This window comes from Eptesicus fuscus, chromosome 9, assembly GCF_027574615.1.
Source record: "Eptesicus fuscus isolate TK198812 chromosome 9, DD_ASM_mEF_20220401, whole genome shotgun sequence".
NCBI classification, from domain to species: Eukaryota; Metazoa; Chordata; class Mammalia; order Chiroptera; family Vespertilionidae; genus Eptesicus; species Eptesicus fuscus.
The window spans coordinates 66,066,158-66,092,393 of NC_072481.1; the positions used below are offsets into that span (position 1 = coordinate 66,066,158).

The window sequence follows — 26,236 nt, forward strand, 5'->3', positions numbered from 1 at the left end:
GCAGCAGGTGACTGAGCATGGACATGGTGGTCATCGGTCGTAGCAGAATTGTGGAGCAGGTGAGAGGGGGCACCAAACCAAGGGGGGGTGCTGATCATTATCATCGGGGCGAGCCTCTGGTAGTTACTGAAAATTCTTTGCTCCTGCATGCCGCAGCCCCACCTGGTGCTCACACCCACTGCCGGCACCTGGCACCATCAGCAGGTGTGAGCAGCGGCTGCTGGCCCCAGTCACCCCTGAGGGATTCTCCACCTCCTCATGCTCCTGAGGGGTGATCGGGGCAGCAGCTGCTGCTTGCACCTGCTGACGGCGCTGGCCGTGCTTGCACCCGCTGCTCGTGCCAGCCCCAATCACTCTGCACTGTCAGTGGGTGCGAGCGGGGCCGGTGCCATCAGCACATGGGAGCGGCAGCAACAGGAGCGGGGCTGTTGGCAGACAGGAGACTGGGGGATGTGGCGGCAGGGGCCAGGCAGGGGTGTGGAGGATGGACCGAGACCCGCCCCTGTGCCCACTGCAGCCTCGCAGCCCACAGTTCCTTTCAAGGTGCACAAATTCGTGCACTGGGTCCCTAGTATATTATAAAGACCTTGAAGGTTTATGATGAGATGATATGAAATCATGTGCATGAAATTTCTTTGAAAGTTGTAAAGCACACATAGAAGCATGGAACAAACTGATAAATCTCAGAGGGAAGATGGGGGGTGGGAAGAGATTAACCAAAGAACTTATATGCATACTAGAGGCCCAGTGCACGAATTCATGCACCATGGGGTCCCTCAGCCTGGCCTGTGGATTGGGCCGAAACCAGCTCTCCGATATCTCCCAAGGGGTCCTGGATTGCAAGAGGGTTCAGGACAGGCCGAGGGACCCTACCGGTGCACAATCGGGGCTGAGAAGGGATTGCAGGAGGGCTCCAGGACATGTCTGGCCTGTCTCACTCAGTCACGATCAGCCAGACCCCAGCAGCAAGCTAACCTACCTGTTGGAGCATCTGCCCCTTGGTGGTCAGTGCACGTCATAGCGAGCAGTTAAACGGCTTTAGCATATCATTAGCATAGTGGTTGAATGGACGACCAGATGACCGGACCCTTAGCATATTAGGCTTTTATTATATAGGATATTCATAACCCATGGACACAGACAATAGTGCAGTGAAGGCCTGGCCGGGGCGGGGGGGGGGGGGGAGGGGGGGCGGGGGAGCGGAGGGACCATCTGTAATATTTTCAACAATAAAGATAAATTTTAAAAAGAAAATTGTAAAGCACTATAGAAGTTAAGGACTCTTTCATTCAATAAACATCTATTGAGTGCCTACTGGTTTTTTGTTTGTTTGTTTGTAAGCTTTCTTAGGCACCGGGAATATAAAGATGAATTAAATATGATATTTTTGCCCTCTGCAACATCATACAGGATCAGGATAACATCCTGTATGTAAATAAGCTCAGCACATCTTAACTTTTTAATACTTGACAACTGAGTCAGAGAGTACAGTAGTTTAACAAATGCAGGGATAGTCCATATATTTTAGAATGGAGATATTACTCAAAATTTGAGTGTAAAATAAACTTTTTCAAAGCAAACTTTTGACTTGTTTCACCTCTGTTCTTTTCACAACACTATATTTGGTTCTGCTCACATCTTCAACAAATGATTTCTTCCTCAAGATTAACATTGTCTCAAAGCCAGCTTTTCTCAAAACTGATCTTATGGCCAGTGCTCTACTGATGTTTCTTATCTCTACATACTCTTCGACCTGAATACAGCAATTCTAACCCCATAGTCTCCCTTACACAAGATCTCAAATTATTTCCTAAACAATTTTGAACTTGATGCATACTAATTTTTATTTTCATATTTTTGTCACAATTCTCTTATTAATGTTGTCCCACCCAAGCTCATGCTTTGGGAAACGGTTGATAAAACTGAGAGTTGTCTATAAAATCTTATAGTTCTCTAGCCATTCTGAATCTAAAATTGCCCATTACCATTTGTGGCAGTCAAACTGATTTCTTATAGTGGTTTACCTTCCCATCATCCTAAAACACATTTTGAAATATGACTTTATAAAAATTTTAACAAGATTAAACAACAAATTATAAGAGACTTTTCAGGATCTTTCTGCTAATAAACATTTGCTTGGTATGCACACAAGTTTATATGCCAATCACATATTTATTCAGCATGAATTAGTCACATTGTAATAAGATCCTGCCTCCACGAGAACTATATAAAATTTCCAAACCTAAGGCTGGCTTAGTAGTCACAATGTTACTGTTTACTCCTGGTACTTTAGTACCTATTGCTCAGAGTTTTGTCATGGGTTCCTAAGCCTCTATTCTTGAAATTATTTGCCTGGATTTGCTTATTCATTTATTTCTTCAGCAAATATTTACTGAAGGACTACTATATGCCAAGTGCCATTCTTAGCTGGGTGGGTACAAAATTAATAAGGCATAGTCTTTGCCTCAAGGCCCTCACAAAGCTGTAGAGAAGACATAGAACTAAAAACAACAAAAAACAACAATTACAATATAGGAGATGCAATGGACTATGGGAACTCTGGTGTGTGTCTGATTCCCTCAGGCAATTCCTCCCCCATTCCATTGGTCCGAAAGGGCCAATCATATTAGTTCAGGTATGGGCATCTTACTATCCCAGAGCAATCAAAGGCCGCCTCACAACTTTTCTGCTAGAGTTAGAAGGGGAGGAGTATCCCTCTGTTGCGTTTATTTTATTTTTATTTTTTATTTTAAATATATTTCTTTATTGATTTCAGAGAGGAAGGGAGAGTGAGAGAGAGATAGAAAGATCAATGATGAGAGAGAATCATTGATCAGCTGCCTCCTGCACGCCCCCTGTCAGGGATCGAGCCTGCAACCTGGGCATGTGCCCTGACCCAGAATGAAACCAGCAACCTTTCGGTGCACTGGACTTACCACACAGGCCAGGGCACAACTGTACTTTTTGAATGGGGAAAAGACTCTATCATTTTCTGCAGTCCCCATTCTTCCTTAATATCTCTCAGACACTCTACTCTGTGCCAGTTGTCATGTATCTTCGAGCTCACAGTGTTGTTTTCCTTGCTTTCTGCCTCCGCAGTCATATACATAACCTGCACAGCCCTTGTAGGCTCTGAGAGTATGGTCCCAGATCAAAAGAGCATCCCTATTGAGCTCAAGCAAGAAGTCTAACTCCTTTCTTGTAAAGCTTTTGGAAAAAAAAAATGTTCTCAACTTTAGGGTCATGGGACAATGGTGTTTCTACCTATTGTGCTGGATATGAGGTATATCTAAAGTAATTTCTTACTAGATATATGTGTGCTTTTAAAGTTTGCCAACAGTGCTCTTTCTTTTTTAGAAATTTAAGATCATTCCTATGATAACATCATTTTCTTTCTCTTGCATTCTTGTATGCTTTATAGAAGGGGAGTGGGTTCAGAATTACCGGTTAATTCACATAATTTGAAGCTTATTTAAATATATTCATGGGTGTGTCACATATATGATCTTCATCCTTTATGTGTTGCAGCAGCAGAATGTTGAAGTATAAGTCCAGAGCAGACAGACATTATGGTAAAGCTTTGAATGGGCTAGGGAGTAGAGATCAATTGTCATTACTAAACATGCAAGTGATTTTATTAGTCATGCTAAATGCCAAGTGGGATTACATAGTTTGTTGGCCAACTGGGGCTCTGTGTGAATTTTTTAATATATGTCACTAGTCTCTTGGGAAATAAAGTCCTACCTTAAGATTAGGAAGAGAAGATTGAAGTTAGCTTTGGGGATGGGGGGTTGTGGGTAAGGAGACCATGGCTCACTCCTCTAACAATTCAGAAGGAGCAAGGTTAAGTTAGGTTAAGGGGTCTAAGATTAAGTTAGAATTCCAAATCAGAGATGGTGTTACCAGAGACGTGGGCTCTGCTACAAGATTTGTAATAGAAAAACAGAAGGAATTTAGGCATGCAGGTGTAGCTGGTAGCTCCAAATAATGGGGTCGGGGGTGGGTGGGGTTGGAACGGGGGGGGGGGGGGAGAAGGAGGGAACCAGCTAAGAAAAAAGTGCTTGAAAGAACCCAGAAAATTTGGTGCTAGTATTGATAACAGTAACCAGATCCTGGCAGTAGAAAATGGTGGAGCCAATTTTGTAGGTATAACTGATTTGGGAGAATACTTAGTATGAGATATTATAAGGTCATGATATATATTGGGGTCCCCGACTAGAGAAGGGGCCTTAGGGGGAAAAAAAAGGTAGATGTAAGAAACACTAATCAAGTAATATATAGATAAGACTTGTCAATTGACCATGAGTGAGGTGGGAGGCAGTAGAGAGGTAGGAGTCAAAATTCAATTATTTTGGCCTGGATAAATAGAAAAATGAAGAAACTCTTCATAGAAATAAGGAAACCTGATAGGGACACTATTTTAAGGGGAAAGGTGATGTGTTCAGCTCTCGATAATTTGAGTTTGAGGTGAATGTTAAATATTTAAGTGGAAATATCCAGAATACTCAGTAGACAATAGGAGATGTGAGGCTGAATTAATGAGAGAGGTCAAAGCTAGAATTCTAGATTGGAAGTTATATCTCAATGATGTAAGTAGGAGCTGGAAGAGGAGATGTGATTGCTAAGGGAGGTGCCCCAAAGACTAACCTGTAAGAATGTCTTCTCCTGGTTCCTATATATGCATCTTAAATATGTAGACTGGAGTTATTCAATTATTGCCTTGAACTGGCAATTATTTATTGCCTATCATCTGAGACACAATGAACCAGGGATACTTGGTTTAAATTCCAAAATTATATTACTTCAACCGAGAAATTTAAATATATAGAGTAAGAATAGGTGAATACCAGAAAGTTGCTCCTAACTTGTGTTATAAACTAAATCTAGTATCAGGTCCATTAAATATTGCCAGCCAATACTGAATGAATAGGTGGTTTTCACATAACATTTTTCCTTAAATCTATTTGCAGTATATTTTTCCAAGAAGAATTTCAAGATCACTTCTTGATTTTCTTGATTTTATAGTTTCAAGTTAGACAAATGAAATATGCCTTTTCAAACATAGTGTTAAGGATCTGAGTACACTGTGTAATCCAAAATACCTGTGCTAATGTTTAATTGTATAAAGAATATTATGCAAATGTTTAACTGAATAAAGAAGTGGGATATCATTATTAATAATGGTTTGTGAATATAATTAGAAATGAATGATTAGGAAAAATATCATAGTAAAAAGAGTATATTTCAAAAGTAGTAGACTGAGGATATGATAATAAGCCCTTTATATCCTCTACATACCAGTAGAACATGCATATGGTATTCCTGTTTATGAAAATTATTTAAAATGAAAAGGTAGGGATAAAGGGTTATAATTGTCTCCTAATTCCTCTAAGTAATTTTAATATATTTTATCTATTACACAATTTTGAATAGATTAGTGATCAAATAAAATATATTCCCAGGGGAAGCCTGGAATTAACATAATGGTTTCTTAAATCTTATCTTTCCAGTAATTGCCTCACACTTCTTGTTTAGTTTCTGTACGTGTGTTCTGCCTCAACCCATTAATAAATGGATTTTGGTGTTTAGTTGTATAAGTGAGTGTTAGCATTAAGAGAGGATAGGAGAGCCCTAGCTGGTTTGACTCAGTGGCTAGAGTGTTGACCTGCAGACTGAAGGGTCCCGGGTTCAATTCTGGTCAAGGGCACATGCCTGGGTTGTGGGCTTGATCCCCCATAGGGGGCATGCAGGAAGCAGCTGTTCAATGTTTCTCTTATCATTGATGTTTCTCTCTCTCACTCTCCCTTCCTCTCTGAAATTAATAAAATACATTTTTTAAAAAAGAGAGAGCATAAGAGAAAGATAAATTCCACATGATCTCACTCATTTGTGGAATATAATGAACAACATAAACTGATGAATAAAAATAGATCCATAGATCCAGAGACTGTCAAACCTCAGAGAGAAGGCGGGGGCGGGGTTCGATGTTAGGAGATCAACCAAAGGACTTGTATGCAAGCATATACGCATTACCAATGGACACAGACACTATCGGTTGGGGGGGGGGGAGGGAGGTGCTCTGGGAGGTGAGGGCATGTGCTGGGCGGTGGGAGTGGCCAGGGAGAGGTCAATGTGGGGCGGGGGGGGGGGGAGACATACATAATACTTTAATCAATAAATAATTAAAAATAATTTATATCATAAGTCTAAAAATAAAAAAGAGAGAGAGCATAGGTTCTGAAACTAAACAACTTTGAATATGGATTCTTCTGCTTCCTAAGCTTTGAAGCTTTGGGCAGGTCACTCAACCCCTCTGAGCCTCAGTTTTCCCATCAATAAAATTAAGAACTAGTAGTACTTACTTTATAGGATTGTTGGGAGAGTAAAATATAAAGCATTTAGGAGAGTACTTGGCATAAATGTTTATTATAAAGTATTGACCTAAGAAATGTATTTGAACCATGCAAACACACACTTACATGACACATACTAGTTATGTTTTGTTGTATGTGATGGTTGGGTCCAATAAGTATACTAGTCAAGGCAAACAGATGGGCAGAAAGTCTTCACTCCAGTCTCGGGGAACTAACTTAGAGCTAGGATAGGTCCTCTGAAGAAAGATAAAATTGAACTGGTGTTTTATTTAACATCTAAGTTCTATTGTTTCATCCTCTGTGTCTCTTTGTTCTTTACTGTTTTACTCTTTGTGGCTCAATTAAACAGATGCCAATACTTTCAGAGAAATACAAAATAGTGCAACGCAGGTAAAAACACTAAAAATAAAATTGTAGGGGCAATTAAAACTAAAGCTAGAGCTCAAATCTTAAATACATTGCCCGTCTGAAATGGAAATGAAGAACTTTCTTTTCTGTACTTTGGCTAATCATGTTAATCAAGTCCATAGGATAATTCAAATTAAGAAATGGGACCCTAACACACTCCGATAATATTTAAGAAAATTAAATTTGTATTACATGTGAACAAATTGACAATTGCTGGACAGAGAGTTGAATAAGTCATCCAATTAATCTAATTCTAATGTATACAATTGTCTGAAAATATTTCTTATTTTCAATTTCTAAATGTAAAAAACTGATAGGTATTCTATTTTTAAAGTTGAGGTGGAAAACTGACAAATTTGATTGAAAAATGTGTAGATCTGAGAAAAGGAAGAATTTTAAGACTGTAACTTATGGGGAAATATGGATTTTTTTTGCATAATAATGTGATCTACCACACTTGAATTTACTTACTGTAATACTGAACCTTCAGGTTTCATTTAAGAAGGTTAAGGCAATGGTAATAAGTGACTTTCCTATTAATGTGGTGCCACAGCCTCACTGAAGATACTAAAAGAAGTCTTTGATATTCTTTTGTTTTTGTTTTATTTCAAAAAAATTTATTTATTTATTTATTTTTATTTATTTATTTATTATTTTTATTTTTTTCTCATTTTTCATTAAGGTATTATATGTGTACATATCTTACCATTATCCCCACCCCCACCCGACTCCCAAACATGCCCTCACCCCCCGGAGTTCTGTGTCCATTGGTTATGCTTATATGCATGCACACAAGTCCTTCGGTTGATCTCTTATCTCCCCCACCTCTCCCTAACCTTCCCGCTGTAATTTGACAGTCTGTTTGATGCTTTACTGTCTCTGTAACTATCCTTTTGTTCAACAGTTTATAATTTTCTTTATTATCCATAAATGAGTGAGATCATGTGGTATTTTTCTTTCATTAACTGGCTTATTTCACTTAGCATAATGTTCTCCAATTCCATCCAGGTTGCTGTGAATGGTAAGAATCCCTTCTTTTTTATGGCAGCATAGTATTCCATTGTGTAGATGTACCATATTTTTCTGATCCAGTCATCTGCTGACAGGCACCTAGGCTGTTTCCAAATCTTAGCTATTGTAAATTGTGCTGCTATGAACATAGGGGTGCATATATCCTTTTTTATTGGTGTTTCCAGTTTCTTAGGATATATTCCTAGGAGTGGGATTACTGGGTCAAATGGGAGTTCCATTTTCAGTTTTTTGAGGAAACTCCATGCTGTTCTCCACAGTGGCTGCACCAGTATGCATTCCCACCAGCAGTACACGAGGGTTCCTTTTTCTCCACATCCTCGCCAACACTTGTCGTTTGTTGATTTGTTGATGATAGCCATTCTGGCCGGTGTGAGATGGTACTGCATTGTCGTTTTAATTTGCATCTCTCAGATAATTAGTGACTTTGAGCATGTTTTCATATGTCTCTTGGCCTTCCTTCTGTCTTCTTTTGAAAAGATTCTATTTAGGTCCGTTGCCCATTTTTTTATTGGATCATTTATCTTCCTTTTATTAAGTTTTATAAACTGCCTGTAGATCTTGGAGATTAGACCTTTATCAGTGATAACATTTGCAAATATGTTCTCCCATAGAGTGGGCTTTCTTATTGTTTTGTTGATAGTTTCTTTTGCTGTAAAAAAGCTTTTTATTTTGATATAGTCCCATTTGTTTATTTTCTCTTTAGCTTCCATTGCCCTAGGGGCAGTATCAGTGAAGAAGTTCTTTTGGCATATGTCTGAGATTTTGCTGCCTGTGGATTCCTCAAAAAAAGATTTAAAATATAATAATGTTACATGCAATAAACCTTAATATTTCAAGATAAACGATCTTAAATATGTTAGATGCAATAAACATTAATATCTCAAGAAAAACTATTTTAAACATGATAATGTTACATGCAATAAATACTAATTATTCAAGAAAAATGATCCTACATATAATAATATTACATGCAATAAACATTAATATTTCAAGAATAAAAGGATTTTAAGTGTAATAATATTACCAAAACTGTACTAACATAGTATATCACAAAAGTTGTAGGAAATATTAAAAATCTGCAAATAACAGGATTACTTCTATTATATTCTAGTATATTTTTCCCCCTCTGGCTCTATTTTTGTTCATCAGTTTATGTTGTTCATTATATTCCACAAATGAATGAGATCATATGATACTTATCTTTCTCTGATTGGGTTATTTCGCTTAGCATGATGCTTTTAAAGTCTATTTTGTAGGATGTGAGCACTGCTACTCCAGCTTTTTTTTCCTTTTCCATTTGCATGGAAAATTTTTTTTCCATTCCTTCACTTTCATCCTGTGTGTGCCTTTTGTTTTGAGGTGGGTCTCTTACAGACAGCATATAGTTGGGTCGTGTTTTTGTATCCATTCTGCTACCTACACCTTTTGATTGGAGCATTTCATCCACTTACATTTAGGGTTATTATTGAGGTACTTATTTATAGCCACTTTAATTCTGTATGGCTAGGTTTCTCTCTCTGTTTCTTCTTCTCAGCAATCCCTTATAGCAATCCTTTTAGCATTTCTTATAATGCTGGCTTGGTGGTGATGAACTCCTTTAGCCTTTTTTTTTTTTGTCTGGGAAGCTCTTTATTTGACTGTCTATTTTGAATGATAGCCTTGCTGGTCTCAGATCCTTGCTTTCCATTACCTTGAGTACTTCATACCATTCCCTTTTGGCCTGTAGAGTTTCTGATGAGAAATCAGGTGTCAGCCTTATGGGAACTCCTTTGTAGGTAACAGTTTTCTTTTTTCTTGCTGCCTTTAAGATTCTCTCTGTCTTGCCCTAGCAGGTTTGGCTCAGTGGATAGTGTCAGCCTGCGACCTGAAGGGTCCCAGATTTGATTCTGGTCAAGAGCACATGCCGGGGTTGTGGGCTCAATCCCCAGTGGGCAGGAGGCAGCCAGTCAATGATTCTGGCAGGAGGCAGCCAGTCAATGATTCTCTCTCATCATTGATGTTTCTATCTCTCTCTCCCTCTTCCTTCCTCTCTGAAATAAATAAAAATGTATTTTTTTTAAAAAAGATTCTCTGTCTTTAACTTTTGGCATTTTAATTATGATGTGTCTGGGTGTGGATATGGTTGGGTTCTTCTTGTTTGGTGTTCTCTGTGCCTCCAGAACTTGTGTGACTTTTTCCTTTACCAGGTTAGGGAAGTTTTCTACCATTATTTCTTCAAACACCTTCTCTATTCCTTTCTCCCTTTCTGCCTCTTCTGGCATACCCACTATTCTAATATTGTTACGTTTCACATTGTCCCACAGCTTCCTTAAGTTGTCCTGTTTTTTTAATTGTTTTTTCTTTTTGGTTCTCTAATTGAGTGATATTTTCAACTCTGTCTTCTAATTCACTGATTCGATCCTCAGCTTCCCCTAATCTTCTGTGTATTCCTTCCAGAGTGTTTATTTGTATTATGTCATTCTTTATCTCAGACTGTTCTTTTTTCATAGTTACTATATCTTTTTTTTAATACTGTTGAGCTTTTTTAACATTATTACTCTGAACTCTGTTTCAGATAAATTTCTTATCTCTACTTCATTTATCTCTTCTTCTGGAGAATTCACTAGTTCTTTCATTTAAGGGTTGTTTCTTTGTTTCCTCATTTTGATTGTTTTCGATTGTGACTATGTTTTAGGTAGATCCTCCATACCTCTCAATCTCTAGTGCAGGACAGTGTTAAAGCCTATTTCTGACTAATTGGATCAGGCTAAGACTCAAAGACTTCAGAGACCACCTACGCCTACAGACTAATAGGATTCTGACTTGAATTGCCCCCAGGCAATCATCCTCAGGTGTGGTGAAAATTTTGTCATCAGGGTGGGGCAGTTGCTTCTGCCTGGAGGCTAATTGTTACTTTTAATCTCTTAAGTGGCCTCAGGGCAAGGATTTTCCAATAGGGTGTGTTGAATGTCTTCCCCAGGCAAGGCAGATGTCCATGTGGGAAAGATGTCCTCCACTGTGTGAGAGAATGACTCAGCCCAGGAAACTTGGGGTGTCTGCCTTCTGAGCTCTATCCCCCAAGTCCCCAATCCTGGGTTCTGCTATCACAGCTCCAGTCCATTTCACCCTACCTCTGCCAGAGCACAAGGTGGGTGGCAGGGAATTTTTGTGCATTGGCCCTTTAAGAGGGTGCCCAAACTTTCAGCTGCCACTCCCTGGCAGACAGCACCCCACTGCTTTTCACAGCTAGATGTTATGTGGGTACCCTCCTTAGTTTGGTGCTCTCTGCTGGGGAGCCCAGCTTTGGGATTAGATCCCAGAGTTCTCAGTGGCATACCCCTATAGCTGAGATATCTCTCCGGGACTTCAGTTGCTGTCTGTGGGTGCCCCACCAGCCCTTTCACGCCTCCACCCCTCCTACCAGTCTCTATGAGGTCTCCACCTTCAGTCCTTGGGTATCAGGGTTCTCTCCTGTGAGTTTTCCATTAATTATTCAGGAAGCCTTTCCACATTTCAGTTGTAATTCCAGCTTGTTCCTGGGAGCATGTCTGTGCAGCATCCTCCTACTCTGCCACCATTTTTAATCTTCAAATATATGAATTTTTCTTTTGAAAATTTTAAAGTTAGGATTGTTCTCTTGGGATTGGTTAAGTACAATTCACCTTAGAATTACAGAATTTTTGTTTTTTTTAATTCTCATCTGAGGACATTTCTCCATTGATTTTTAGAGAGAGTGGAAGAGAGAAGGAAAGACAAAGAGAACCATCAATGTGAAAGAAACACATCAATTGGCTGCCTCCTGCACGAGCCCTGACCAGGGCCAGGGCTGGGGAGGAATCTGCAACCAAGGTACCTTGACCAGAATCAAACCTGAGACACTTGAGTCCGAAGGCTGATGCTCTATACACTGAGCCAAACTGGCCAGGGCCAGAATTTTTAAAAGTGTATACACACACACACACACACACACACACACACACACACACACACACACACACACATATATACTGGCCAAGTAGCTCAGTTGGTTGGCGCATTGTCCTGATACACCACGGTTGTGGGTTCAATCCCCAGTCAGGGCACATACAAGACTCAACCAATGAATGTGTAAGTAAGTGGAGAATAAATCAATGTTTCTCTCTCTCTCTTTCCCCCTTCCTCCCTCCCTTTCTCTTTCTCTCTAAAATGAATCAATCAATAAAGGGAAAAAAGTATATATACACGTATATTTTTTTAAACCCTAAAATGAATTGATGCGATAGCTGTGTGATATCACCCTTATTCTATATGTCTTACTTTACCAATCCATTTCAAGTAATTTCTAACTACATGTGGTATAGAAGGAGGTAAGGGAAGGCAGGGAGCCTATATCAGGGAAAAAATGATGGTATATTGAAAAACATTTTGCCATTTATAGATATAACTACCATTTGTCTATATGCTAGTCTCCATCAGAGACCACATCAATATCACAGCAAGTGTAGAGGGGATGAATATGTAGAAAATCCTGACTATCACACTTCAAATCTTTCCCAGGAATGTCCTATCTTTCATCCATTAACATTGCCTTAGGCAAAGGATGTCTTATATGAACTGCCTACAAATAACAAAGCAAATCTTTAACACTTTGAGTTAGCTTTATTTTTTATAGTAGACTTATAGCTTCTGGCTTCATCTTCCTTTCAAAGAAAAATAAATGAGTTGACTGTATCATTGTAGCTAAGGAATTTCAATTCTTTCAGCGTTCAAGTGATAGGGCAAGGCTCAACTGAGATCACTTTCACTTGGTGCTTAGGGCAAGTAAAATAGGTGCTGATAAAAAATTATTCACTCAGAGCAGCTATTACTAGAATAGTTAGTCTGTATCACAAAACAGTGGGAGGAGAAAAATGCATTAGAAGGTTGTTTTAGAAAGACAACTCAAAAGTGAAAATTCGAAGTAATGTAAAATCTGTTAAATAATCAGCAGGGTCTAAGAAATTATTTGCTTCACTAGAGGCCTGTTGCATGAAAATTCGTGCAAGAATAGGCCTTCCTTCCCCTGGCTGCTGGCACCACTTTTCCTCTGGCACCCGGGACCCAGGCCTTCACTCCAGCCGGAGCCTTCAGTATTCACTCCAGCCGGAGCACTGCTCCTATAGCTCCCTCTGCCCCTTGCCCTCCCCCTCATAGCAGGTATCCTGCCCCGCCCGGCCTCTCCACACCTGTGTATTCCAATTAACCTGCAATCTTTGTTGGGTTAATTTGCACACTCACTTCTGATTGGCTGGTGGGCATCGCAGAGATACAGTCAATTTGCATATTTCTCTTTTATTCATGTAGATTATTCTGTTAACTATACTCATATAATGCTAAACCAAGAAGTTGAAAATGAGAAAATCTAACTCACCTACTGGTTATGTTAAACAAATATAACTCTATTTTGACATTGTACAGTTATATCCGAATAATGTCCACATAGTGAATTTTGACATATTATAGTCACAGCCTAAATTATATCTATAAAAATAACTGACTGAAAAAAAGGAAAAAAATGAGCATTTATTCTTTTTTGATAAACCTCTATGTGTATCTTTATTCACATACTGATGAATATATTATAGCGAATTTCAAATTTTAATATGGTAGATCAGTATAAAGATTATAGTATAGTTTATTAGTGTAATTTTTATTAACTGTCTCAGTAGATTTTTTGAATTGTGTTTCAAATCAGGAAGGAATGCATTCATAGGTGAATAATTATTTACTCCAAATACAGATTTTATCAGCATAGAAAACAGTGAAAAGAGGATGTTAATAATATAGGCAATCCATTTACCAATATTTTATGAAGAATTTATACTAAGGCAAATATAACCTGGAACAAAATTAAAAGCATGTCATATTCTTTTGAGTAAAATCCCTTAAAATAATGTTTAGACCTACAGTAGGTGGTATAATATCATTATATCTACAATACTACATATTTTAATAAAAAAACAATTTATAAGATCAGTCATTTTTATTCTTTAATATAGATAGTTCACAGGTTTCCATTCTTGGCACATAAAAAATACGATGTGTTTTTCTATGTGGCAAATGAACTCATGAGAAAACTCTTGAATATCTTCTCTGTAGCCCCAATTTCAAGTCAATAGATTAAATGTCCACATTGTTTGCAACCAAGTCACAGCTGTCTAAATTGCTTCAGAAATGTTTAGCAGATTGCTTTATAGCAGGATAACACAGTTTGAACCATAGTTTCTTGAATAGTTCTTGCTGAGAGCTTATCTCATTCAAATGATGAAGGCAGCTGAAGCATGGTATTTGAATCATCCACATTTTGGTCTAATAAAGGAGAACTTTAGGAAGCTCTAGTTGTTATAGGCAACACAGTAAAGCAATTGAAATGTGGATCTTATATTTTGCATCATTCAAAATACTTGCGTAAGTATGTCTGTGGTGATAAGATACTTCAAAAATAAAATTTCATTTGGTGAAAGGCTTACAAGTTAAACTGTAAAAGCAATACATAGATCATGTGACTTATCAGCATATAAAAATAGATATGCAAATGACTGTAGTACTGTTTTCCAAAATAGTATCTTTAATAGGAAACTTTTCATAAGAATATTTATAAAGTGATATAGTTTAAAGTTGTTTTTATAAGTAGCAGTTATTTTTAATTGGAACTTGCACATCTTTTCAGCCAGACCTTAATAAGCTATATGTATATGAAAAATGGTTACATATATACTTGTATTATAAATAACAAAATTATCAAACAAGTTCTCATCAAGTACTTTATACTCATAATGAGCTTTACATATATACTAGATTCTGTGATTACAGAAGTCTGCTATACATATGTTTTTTTACTCAAGAAGTGAATAATTATAAAAGGTAAACTTTGTAATTGATCAGTTTAGAGAATTTAAATGAACTATTACAGAAGAATTCTATCTATGAATTTGAGAAGTGGGCTTATCTAAATATCCAGCTTGGAATGTATGTTCAGTTATCTATTACCATGAATATATATTGCTCCCCCACCCTAAAACAAACAAACCACTTGAGTATGCCCATAAATTGTATGGTTTAGGAATTTGGATAGGGCATGTAAGGTTGTTTATCTCTTTCCATAATGTCTCTGGCCTCAAATAGGATGATTCCAACATCTGGTGACGTGAATTGATGGGGACTGGAATAGCTGAGACTGGAAGATCTATTACCAAGCTATGGTATCTTCAATCACCTGTCTGGTGTCTGGGCAGGGATGATCTGAAGGATGGGCTGTACAAGAACACCAAAATACAGCCTTTCCGCAATGCTTTGGCTTCTCATGGAATGGTGGCTGGGTTCTAGAAAGCTCAAGCTAAGAGAACAATCATTGGCTAGGAATGTCACCAAGTTTTCTTTTTGTTTTTTAAAAAAATATATTTTATTGATTTTTTACAGAGAGGGAGAGGGAAAGAGAGTTAGAAACATCGATGAGAGAAACATCGATCAGCTGCCTCCTGCACACCCCCTACTGGGGATGTGCCCGCAACCGAGGTACATGCCCTTGACCAGAATTGAACCCGGGAACCTTCAGTCTGCAGGCCGACGCTCTATTCATTGAGCCAAACCGGCCAGGGCTATCACCAAGTTTTTTTTATTGATTTTTTAACTGACACAATGAATATATTTACTCAGTGCCCTAGAGAATGTAGTAGTTACAGACTGAAAGCTTTCATTTTAAAATATATATTTTATTGATTTTTTACAGAGAGGAAGGGAGAGAGATAGTTAGAAACATCGATCAGCTGCCTCCTGCACGCCCCTCACTGGGGATGTGCCCGCAACCAAGGTACATGCCCTTGACCGGAATCGAACCTGGGACCCTTCAGTCCGCAGGCTGACGCTCTATCCACTGAGCCAAACCGGTTTTGGCAAAGCTTTCATTTTAAAGCCTGAGAAGTAGAACCATTTGCTGATTGCAAAAATCATTGACTATAAAGCTATGTGATGGATACTGTGAACTGTCCATCAAAATCCATCCTGACCCTCTTCTTCGGTAAAAGAGTTGTGGGTAGGCTCATGACTAGCCAGAGAGCACATTTCTTAGCCTCATTTGAAGCTAGGCCTGGTTAGGTGACTATATTCTCACAATAGAATGGGGTCACAAATATGTATGTTAACTTTGAGCCTGGGCCTTAACACATAGGACTTTTGAACCCCCAGGCTCTTTTTTACTTCCCACAAAGTAGATCATGGAGTTCTTTGACCCAGCTTCAAGCCTGTTGTTGAGAATAACACCATGGTGGATGGTAGAGCAGTGTGATAAAAGGCACTTGGGTCCCTAGATGGCTTTGTGGAGCAGAGCCAGACTAATAACCTGGAATAATAACCTTATGCAATCCTTGTGAGGGAGTAACAAATTTCAGTATTCTTTAAACCATGTTTGGTGTCTGTTAAAAAAAGTTTAGCTTTACCCTAATTCAGATAGTAAATATGTATTAATGAACAATAGCTGGGAGCTTAAGAAATGATGGTAGGTAAAGCCACCTCCCAAACCCTTTAAAATGCTTGGTATAACCAATATTAATGCTTTGTACCTATTGATTTACTTTTTGCCATTTTACAGTTGCAGAAGAGCTTTCCTCTAGGAAGCACTAGTAGTAAAATAGTCATGTTTTGTATAAACTTTTTGATATCTCTATTCCTTTTTCATTTTGACAATAACCAACATTTCTCATGTACCACATTGATGTTTCACTAGAAAAGCCCAGCAGCTTGTAATTATGTAATAGATCTTAAACTCTGGAAACAAAGAGGTCACATTTCCATATTCACGAGCAGAGAAACTGTACTAATCTGGAGGCAGTTGTATAGGTTAAAACAGCAGTTCTCAAAGTGCAGTCCAGGGGGTCTGGTCCGCAAGGTCAAACCTATTTTTATAATAATAAGATGTCACTTGCCTTTTCCACTCTTATTCTCCTATAGGTGTAAGATAGAGTTTTGTCAGAGGCTGTGTGACATGGGATGAGGTCATCACTCTGTTGGCTAATAAAATGAGCTTGTGTATTCTTGTGTTTTAAAAATTTCTCAACTTTAACTTCTAATATAGTAAACATCAGGAGATATAACTCACATAAACAAAAGCTCTTTGGAGTTTTAAATAATTTTAAGAGGATCAAGGGATACTGAGGGTTAGAAAAAAAGAAGTTTAACTTCTCAATAGTGGTTAAAACATACTTTATTTTTCATTACTTCAAATACATAAAATTCAAAATGTTACCATTCATTTGATTATGTACCAAGCTTGGAAAATGGTGTTTTCTGAAATCCCTTTCAGAAGAACATGTATATTTTGAGGAGAAATTTCTAAACAATCTTATTTGGGATAACACTTGAGAATCAGAAGAATCTAAGTATGGTTAAACTGTGACAGCCTGGAAAAGGAGCAGAATTTCTTGTTAATCTACTGAGAGTGGAAAAAGGGAGGTAGTCCCAGATTCAAGATAAAAAGCATATACTATATAGTGTGACCCCTCTTAAATCTTTGGTCCCAAGTTAATGAATTCATGAATTCTTGAGGAAAGTTGGTATGAGCTTTAGGTCTATATCAATATGGATACTGTGAATTGTCCATCAGTGGGGAAGTGTTTGTGGCGGGAGAGAAAGGAGGCAAGCATTTGTAAATAACCCATCAGAGAATCAAAAAAACTAGAGTAGGAAAACAGGCTCTTGACTTTAGAGCCTACGAAAGTGGGCATTCAAGGCAAGCTTACCTAATTTTCTGAGGGACAGAGAGTCCCTAGATGAGTTATCCTAAAATATTTCTGTAATACATATAGAACCACACACACACACACACACACACACACACACACACACACACACACACACACAATCTACTCATAAGACACACCTTACTAGGCCACATAAGATTCATGTAACCTCACTAGAGGCTTTAAGTCTAGCAGGAGAACAAGATATGTTACAAGACTCTACAAGGAAATGTAAGTACACAAATAGATTTATCAACAAAATGCTGTGAGAAGGTTCATACCAGGTTTAATATATACTTATTGTTTATAATTTGTATATTGGCTGGTGTTAGAATCTTTTGGGAATAATAGACAGGCTAGAGAAGGAGTCATTGAGAGAGAAGACAGTACTAAATAAATTGTGTTGCTGGTCCTACTTATATTTACCCTCTAGTCAGAATTGTGGTGTCACTCTGATGATTCTTACTTTGGTTGAATGGCTTTAGAGCTGCTTGCTTATGAACACACACATACACACACACCAATTTGCTTAAACAAAAGGAAAGATTATGGGAACACAGAGAACCTAAGAAGAAACACAGTATAGAGTAGCTGAACTTCCCACAGATTAGAACCAGCAAATGCTGAAACATCAAGAACCAATTCTGCTATATTTCTTCCACCATCCTGGGAGAAATAGTTTCTCATCTCTGCTTCTCTTTGCACATTAGCAGAGCCTTTTATCTTTTCTTTTCCTTCTGCCATGATAATGGCAATATCCCAGATAGAGACTCTCTGTTAGCCTGAGTACAGAGTGAAGAAGACATGGAGCAGAGCTGTGGGCATGTTGCATGAGAGATAAACAAACCTTATTGTAGGGCACTGAGATTTTTGGAATCATTTGTTACTCATCATAACCTATCCTATCCTAACTGATACACATGGTTTATAAGTTCTTGCTTATTGCTCCATCTCTTTGCTATAGCCCCACTAGCCTTTCAGTACTTATACAATGCTCCCTCCCATTTTAGATTATTTACCTGTTATTCTGTCTCCTTGGAAAGTCTTTGACATGTTTTGCCCAGTTAACATTTACTCCCCAGTGAGATCTCAACTTACCTGTGAAGTACTCAGGAAAGGATTGCCTGACCTGTATTCAAAGCCCCCTGAATCCACCTTCTCTGTCATTATGTCTCCTTAACTAAACTATAAATTCCATGAAGACAGAGATCAGGTATGCCTTGATCAGCACTATATTCTCAGTGACAGGAAGGACTTTTTTCTTTTCCAAAGAGTAGATTTTTCTGCATCTTTGTACACACGGCAGAAAATGGCCATTCTAGCCCTAGAACCGTAACACCTCACACTGCAGGGCCACCAGTTACTCAACATTCCAGTGTTCTGTTTCCAGATCTCTGGAAACAGAATTTTGTTGGCTTGGAGATGTTCTATCATGGTCCACCCCCAGGTTACTGAATTTCTATGTCAATCAGAATCAACATGGCTACAGAGACCTGTTCTCTGGGAACAGGGGCAATTCTCAGAGAAGGGGATGTGGGCTGAGAAGACATCGCAAAAAATATCTGCTACAGTCACAACTAGTTTACTTTTCTGTGTTCTTGAATTTTTTTTTTTAACTATCTTCTTCTCAAAATTATCCTCATACAGCACACAAAGGGACACTCCCTACAAGGGATTTCTTAAATAAGAACAGAGTGATCAAGTAGTTCTGATTCTGTCTCCCTGAATTCGGCCTCTCCTTTGGCAGTCTGTGGCTTTGATTATCACTGCTATTTCACTTAGGAGTATGGCATTACTCTTTTTTTTTAACACTAACATCAAAACAACACCACCAAAAATTATCTTCCTTCAATACTCCAAAAATGCTTTTGGGATAAGCTAAAATTGGAAAAAACAACAACACCCACTTTACTAATATTAAGGAAGGAAAATAAAAAAAAGCAAGGCAATAAAAACAGTTTGGTTCACAAAGTAAAATTTTTTGACCCTTTCCCTATTTATATAGTTCTTATCATCTAAATATCTGAAAGTCTGTTTCTCACCAATAACAGAAAACAAAAATAATGAAATCCAACTCTACTAGGATTTTTCCTATAACATTTTTCATTTTAAAATGAAAAATACAAGATAACACTTTCTATCAAATTTTTGTTAATTGAAACTATTTATGTATGTTTGGTAATTTCTAATTCTTAAAGACCTTTAAAATCGCTATGAAAAAAAGTTTAAAGGTGCCTGCATAACTAGTGATACAATCCAGATATATTTGAGGTCTTTAACTTCTTATATGGACCTGTGTAAAAAAACCTTTCATCTGTTTTATTGGTAATATAAATTAGAACATAACTTCAGCTGAACTACACTTAGGATTCCCTAAAAACACTTGCAAATAGGGACTGAATACAACTCATCTGAATCAACACGATATGAGTTTCCATGAAAACTTTTTCAAGTGTGCTTCATTCTGATAAGTATGTTCCACGTACTACTACTTCCCCTTACCTTGGCCCTGAACAGAGACTATGAGATGGGTAGTAGTTTTTAGCTTAAGTTAAACTAATCACTGTTTAAACCATTACATTTTCCAAATTATCAAGCAGTTTTCATTTTGTCTTGGTCTCCTTTTTGTATTATACTACTTTCCCCAGCATAACTGATCTCAGAAATAATTCTTATAACTTTAAAAACTTTTATTTTTGTTTTTTACATTTACATGTGATATATACAATTAAAATGATCAATACTTGTTTTAGTACTAGAAATATGTAAAATTTGAAGTGTTTTTCTATGGTAAAAATTTTGAGGGGGTATATAATGTTTTGAGTTCCGTTTAAATGAGGATTCTATTTTAAAGTACTTATAGCGGCATGGTCTAGGTCAGTGGTCAGCAAACTCATTAGTCAACAGAGCCAAATATCAACAGTACGACGATTAAAATTTCTTTTGAGAGCTGAAAACCGACTTCTGGGCATGGGCCACGAAGTTTCAATCACACTGTACTGTACGTGCGCGCACGCACGTGGTGTTTTGTGCAAGAGCCACACTCAAGGGGCCAAAGAGCCGCATGTGGCTCTCGAGCCGCAGTTTGCTGACCACTGGTCTAGGTTAAAAGAAACACAGGACTGGCAATTAGGAGATTTAGGTTCTAGGCTCCATTTCTGCCACTAAATTGCCATGCTCCTAATTAGCTAAGTAAATTACGCTCCCCCCCGCCCCCACCTACTTATAAGAATTAGACTAAAACTCCATGGTGCTAAAAACTTGAATGTTTTCTGTATTGTATCTAAATTTATTTTTTAAAAGAATACCCATTGACTGTATTTCTCAATCCTTACATAGGTCATTTTAAATTCCATCGTTGTTAAGCACCTACTATGTGCATGCCAGCAATATTAAATCAATTCTGGAATAAGGAAAGGCAAAAAATAAGCAAAATATATTTGCATGCATTTAATGCCACAGAATTGTACACTCATAATTGTTAAGATGGTAAGTTTTGTTATGTATATTTTATCACATGCAGTGCTCCCCTAACATTTCATTCCTACCATTTAAAATTGCATTATCGAAACAGATTGGTTTGGACATCAGTCTGTTTCTCTAAAGGACTCAACCACTCCAGGGACAAGAACTCTTTTGTAATCCTAGCTGTTAACTCCAGGGCCTTAGAACACTCACTGTCTGGCTCTTAATTACCAGGGAGGACATTTATAATCTGGCTTTTCCAAGAGTTGTTATTTCATATATTTTAATTACTCAACCAAGGCAATGCATTAAACATATAAATAGCTGTAAAACTTTTGAAATACACACCAGAAAAATTCTTTTTCACATGTCATGAGTTGGAGCTCAGAAAATCTGGTCACAGAAGTCTAGACCTTCAACAAATGTTTGTCAAATTAATGCATGAGACTTGAGAAGACAAAAAGATAAACATTAAATCCCAGCATCAGTCCAACAGGTCTTACACAGAGTGTAAGACAAGTACATAATGGTATACATACTTCTTAAGAAGTATCACAACTAAGCCTTTATTGAAGTAGCTATCTAATGAATCCCTATCACTTTCTCCAAGTAGCTTTTAACAAAGCCATTGTATTTCAGCCTCAGGTAATCTAAAGGTAGGCAGTTGCCTAGAATAATATCTATTCAGTGCTCAGACAAAACAAAAGCTACCTGCTGGAAACTTGATTGGCATTCCTGAATACTATACAGCCATTCTTTTAAAAAAACAAACCTAAATTTACACTATTTAGCTATATGTCACTAACAGGCTAGCTTGGATGTTGACTACACCAAGGAGAGTTGGCTTTTTCCCATTCCTGGCTTTTATCCCGCCCCGCCTCCTTCAGTTCAAATTCAGCTAAAACAGTTCAAGAAGCCAGCTAATTAAATCCTAAATTCGGTGGAGTCCCACCGACAAAACCCTAATTCAGCGCTTGGGAAAAGCTCTCTCTCAACAAGACTGCGCGTTAAAAGTTGCCAGATATCGCGAGCTGCTGCTATGTTTCTTCAAAAGCGCAGACCACACCCCAGCTGAGCCCTGTGCACCGCACTGGTCCAAAGGCGCGCGGGGGAGGGGGGCCAAAAAGCATGATTAATAGCTGGGGTGGACGGGGGGCAGGGGAATAATCTATACCGTTTGAGTTCCGAAACTCTTCGGCTTGTGGAAGTTAGAAAGGGGACCGTTTACGTTCAGCAAGAAACGAGAAAGTCGGCTGGGGAGAAAGCAAACAAAATACAGCGAGTAGGCTCCGAGCTCTGGCGCTCCCAATGGGAGCCTTTGAACGAAGCAAGAGCACGGGCGCGTTTTCTTCTTCCTCTTCCCGCCGCCCGGGACGCGAGCCCAGCGCGCTCCTCTCGTCCTCACCCCGTCCGGGTCCGCAGGCAGGCCCCCCACTCGGGTCGAGGCCGCTCCGCCCCACGCGGGGTCCCCTCCGCCCCACCTTTCCCGCCAGGCGCGAAGCAGCGACCCCCGGCCGTCACGTGTCCTGGCAGCCGCCAAGTGAGGCCGCTTTTGCGACGCAGTGACAGCTAAATGGTGCGACAGGAGGAGCTTACAGCCGCGGCCGCTGCGCCCCGCAACGCGAGGCGAGAGGCGGCTCCAGGCGTCGCCCGGAGGGAGCGACTGGGCGGACGGAGTCGGCGCGGGAGGGCGGCGGCGGCGGCGGGCCGGCGGCGAGGGGGAGCCCGCTATGAGTGCCCTCGCTCCCCGCCGCTCTCCATGAACCGGGCGAAATAAGCCGCGCCGCCAGCAGGGGCTGCGCCTCCATGAATCCCTAAGTTTTTTTTGTGTGTGTTTTTCCCTTTCTCTCTCCGCTCCTCACCCCCCCACCCCCACCCCCTCCCCGGTCCCGTCCCGCCTTCTCCCTTCGCGAGCGGCGGTCGCGTCCAGGTGCGGAGTCCAGAGCGGAGTGCAATGGCGTCCAACCCCGAACGGGGGGAGATCCTGCTCACGGAGCTCCAGGTAAGGGCCGCGGCCCGGGTGCGGGGCGCTGGCGGGGGGGCCGAGGGGGAAACCTGGCGCGGGGTCGGGGGGGCCCATGGAAACCCTGCGGCCGCCGCGCCCCTAGCCCGCTAAGTGCGGGAACTTGGGGATGTCTCTCGGGAGCCGCTTCCTTCGGGAGCCGGACCCTCCCCCGCCCAGTGGCCGGTTCGCCACTGCTTTAACCACCTACCAGAGGGACCCCGTCTCTGCCTGCGGCCGCAGTCCGCTCTCTCCCGGCCCCGGGCGGCCCGCTCCCCGCCCCCTCCCGGGTGTCAGAGCGGTGGGCTGCCGCCCCGCCGCCCCCTCCCTCCCTCCCTCCGCTCGGCCCGGCCCGGCCCCGCCCCGCCCGCACTCCGCTGCTCCAACTCCTTTGAATGACTCCCAGGCTGTTTTCTCGTCCCTCCCCTTCCCCTCAGACTTCGCACAAAGAGCGCCCCCATAACTTCCAGCCCCCAGACAACTTTGTGTGTGTGTGTGTGTGTGTGTGTTTGTTTTTTTAAAAAACGTGTCTTACTAAAGGCTGCCTTGACTTCACCAACCTCTTCAGGTGACTGTATTTCTCTTCTCTAATTCGGGGGCTACGTTTTTTTCTTCCTGTTTTTACCGAGTGATATATGGGACCCCCCTTCTCAGCGACTCCGTGCTCAGATTCGGAAGCTTAGATGCTGTTGCTTTTCAGACTTTCATTTTCCCTCCCGTTGGAAACACCAGAGAAAAAAAGCTACAGAAGTTGTTTACCAATGAGAAAGCAGTCGACTAAGGGAAAATGCTAAGGCACTGCATGCCTGCAGGAGAGGAGAACAAATTGGGTCCCTTAATTAGTTAAGTCCGTGTCCAGTAGCAATATTATTGTTTCCTATTTCCAGCTACATATTTGATCATGTAGGCACGGTTTTTGTTTTTAGGTCTCTTACACTACCCTGTTGGATTTAGTTTTCATTACTTTGGAGTTTTCCAGAGATGTTTACATCTGGATTAAAATTTCATGCCTGTTTTTTGACTTAAACTTATTTGGATTTGTTTTTAATATAGTCTATAGACTTCTAAGAGAAGAAAAAAATGTTCTATTTCTTTGGTGCGTTGGACAGTTAAGACTGAGTTTAGACACTGAAGGATTGATTCTTGATGTCAAAATTACTGCAACTGCTTCTAAATTTTTTTTTGCCTTTCAAGTGTATTTTTCAATAGATCTCTGCATAAGTAAGGTGTAAGTGCAGGATGTAAGTTTGAAAGTATTATTATAATACTTGATATTTCCTCCACAGAAATAGAGATTTCAGCAAGATATACCAACGAACTGTTGCAAACTTGGAATCCTCTGGAAATGCAAAGCTGAATTTCGTATAATGGAATATGTTGCTATATAGTATTTTAATTATTCTTAGCTTTTTATAAGGAGGTCTTACAGCATACCACATTTGCGAAATGAATGAAATTTATTGTTTTATTAGTTTACATGAGCTTTTAAAATGAAGTTTGTTTGAGGCACAATCGGAAATGCATTCCATTGCCTAATCTTGAAATATGAATAGATTCCTATTCAGGGAAAAAAAAGACACATGAAAATGACAGGAGCATTTTTCTTTGAATGGAGTGGCTTCAGAATTATAATATTTGGCATCCTAATTTGTATTTTATAGACAGTTGGTATGAAAGACACTGGGCCTGAAAACATTTTTATGTGTATTAACATAAAACGTTTGGGAACTTTTAATATCAGTTTTGACAATAACAAGGAAGCAACTTAGAGAAATAAGAAATTTTAAATATGATTGTTTTAAAAATGGGACTAAAGTAAGGAAACATCTAAAGTTAGTCTTTAGTTTAAATAAACTAAAATGTAACCCAGAAAAAGAATAGTTTTTATTAAGTGTTACCTTATAGGTTGTCATATATACCCAGGGCATTTTTCTTAGTGTATTTCACTCCCATTTCTAATGCATTTGAACTGTATCATGTTTATTAAAATAACTGAGATTAATTATATCAGCACTTAGGATAAATGGTGATAAAATTTGTCTCACCAGGCACTTCCATCTATTCAAACATTTTATTATTTCATTGGGTCAAGAAACTAGTCTATAGTAACTAAATATTTATCAAACTTGTTAGTAGAACCAATTTTTTTAAATGCTTCTAAGTTGGAATTTATTTAAATTAAAAGGTCATTTAGTATGAAGATCTTAATGCTTCTCTGCCAAGCTATTTTAAGTATTTAAATGGTAATTTATGTCCCAAGTTTGAAGATTTATGTTTAGTAGTTAAAAACTGCTACTTTGCCATATCTTGTCTCAGGAATACTTGTTTCACTCTGAAAGTTACATGTTACCTACTTTTAATGAAATTGATGTTTATTTGGGAACATTATATATTTAACATTTTCAAATTATATTGCAGAATTTGCAATACTTTAGTACTTGAACTGGAGTTGAATTATTGATAACCTTTGGTTGTAGGAAGACAAAGAAAATCTAAAACCACAGTACTTTGTCTTGTTAATTACTATAATATTTCTATGTAATAATGTTTACACACGAACTTTGATGGCTAGAGACTTCAGAGTGTAAGGAAGAACACTTATTTACTGTAGTAAAAATTAAAATAGGCTATTTAGAAATATAAAATTAATTGATAATTTCTTTTCTTTTTTAAGTTTGAAATGTAGTAGGAAACTTAATCAGATAGTTTTGTGAGGCCAAAGAAGTTAAAAGTTTATTTTCAAGGAAACTGGATTAATGAAAACTATATAAAGAATCTCAAAATGAAAATGTTGGCAAATTTTATAGAATTCAGACCCAAATATTAACATACTAATAAAGTTACCTTGTCAATTAATGGAGTTTCATCTCCATCAAAATGCTTGATAAAGTGCTGGGAATCTGAAGTTCTATTCTCAGCAGAATTTATTTAGTAGAGGTGACTTGCTCAAGTGGAGGTTGAAGTAGTTAGCCTTAAATTGTAGAGATTTCATTTAAAGAAACATTTATTGAGTATCTACTAAAGCCTTGTTGAAGGATATAAAAATGACAAGATATGGTTTTTACTTTATAGAAGAGAGTAAAACAATAACATTTATTGATTATTTGCTGTATGTCAGACATTGTACTTGGTATCCTATATACCAGTACACCTTATTCTTTACAACAGTCCAGTAAGGTGGGTGGGTAATATTTTTATTTTATGGATCAAGAAATTAAGTTCAG

At 38.9% G+C, this 26,236-nt stretch overlaps 1 protein-coding gene and 1 long non-coding RNA gene across 3 annotated transcripts in view; one reads left to right on the forward strand and one right to left on the reverse strand.

Annotated features, from left to right (window-relative positions):
* The window catches only part of LOC114228445 (uncharacterized), a 41,061-nt gene extending 17,780 nt beyond the window's left edge, over positions 1–23,281 (reverse strand). The window contains exon 1 of one of the 2 annotated variants that reach the window (XR_008557047.1): positions 23,224–23,281. This is a non-coding gene — a long non-coding RNA (uncharacterized LOC114228445). Of the gene's footprint in view, positions 1–18,643; positions 18,770–23,223 lie in introns of those variants that run through there. The other variant, XR_008557048.1, reaches the window with a different exon arrangement.
* The window catches only part of PKN2 (protein kinase N2), a 150,570-nt gene continuing 147,000 nt past the window's right edge, over positions 22,667–26,236 (forward strand). The window contains exon 1 of the mRNA XM_008157786.3: positions 22,667–23,012. Within this exon, the coding sequence (XP_008156008.1) occupies positions 22,965–23,012 (48 nt within the window). The 5' untranslated portion in view covers positions 22,667–22,964. The remainder of the gene's footprint in view (positions 23,013–26,236) is intronic.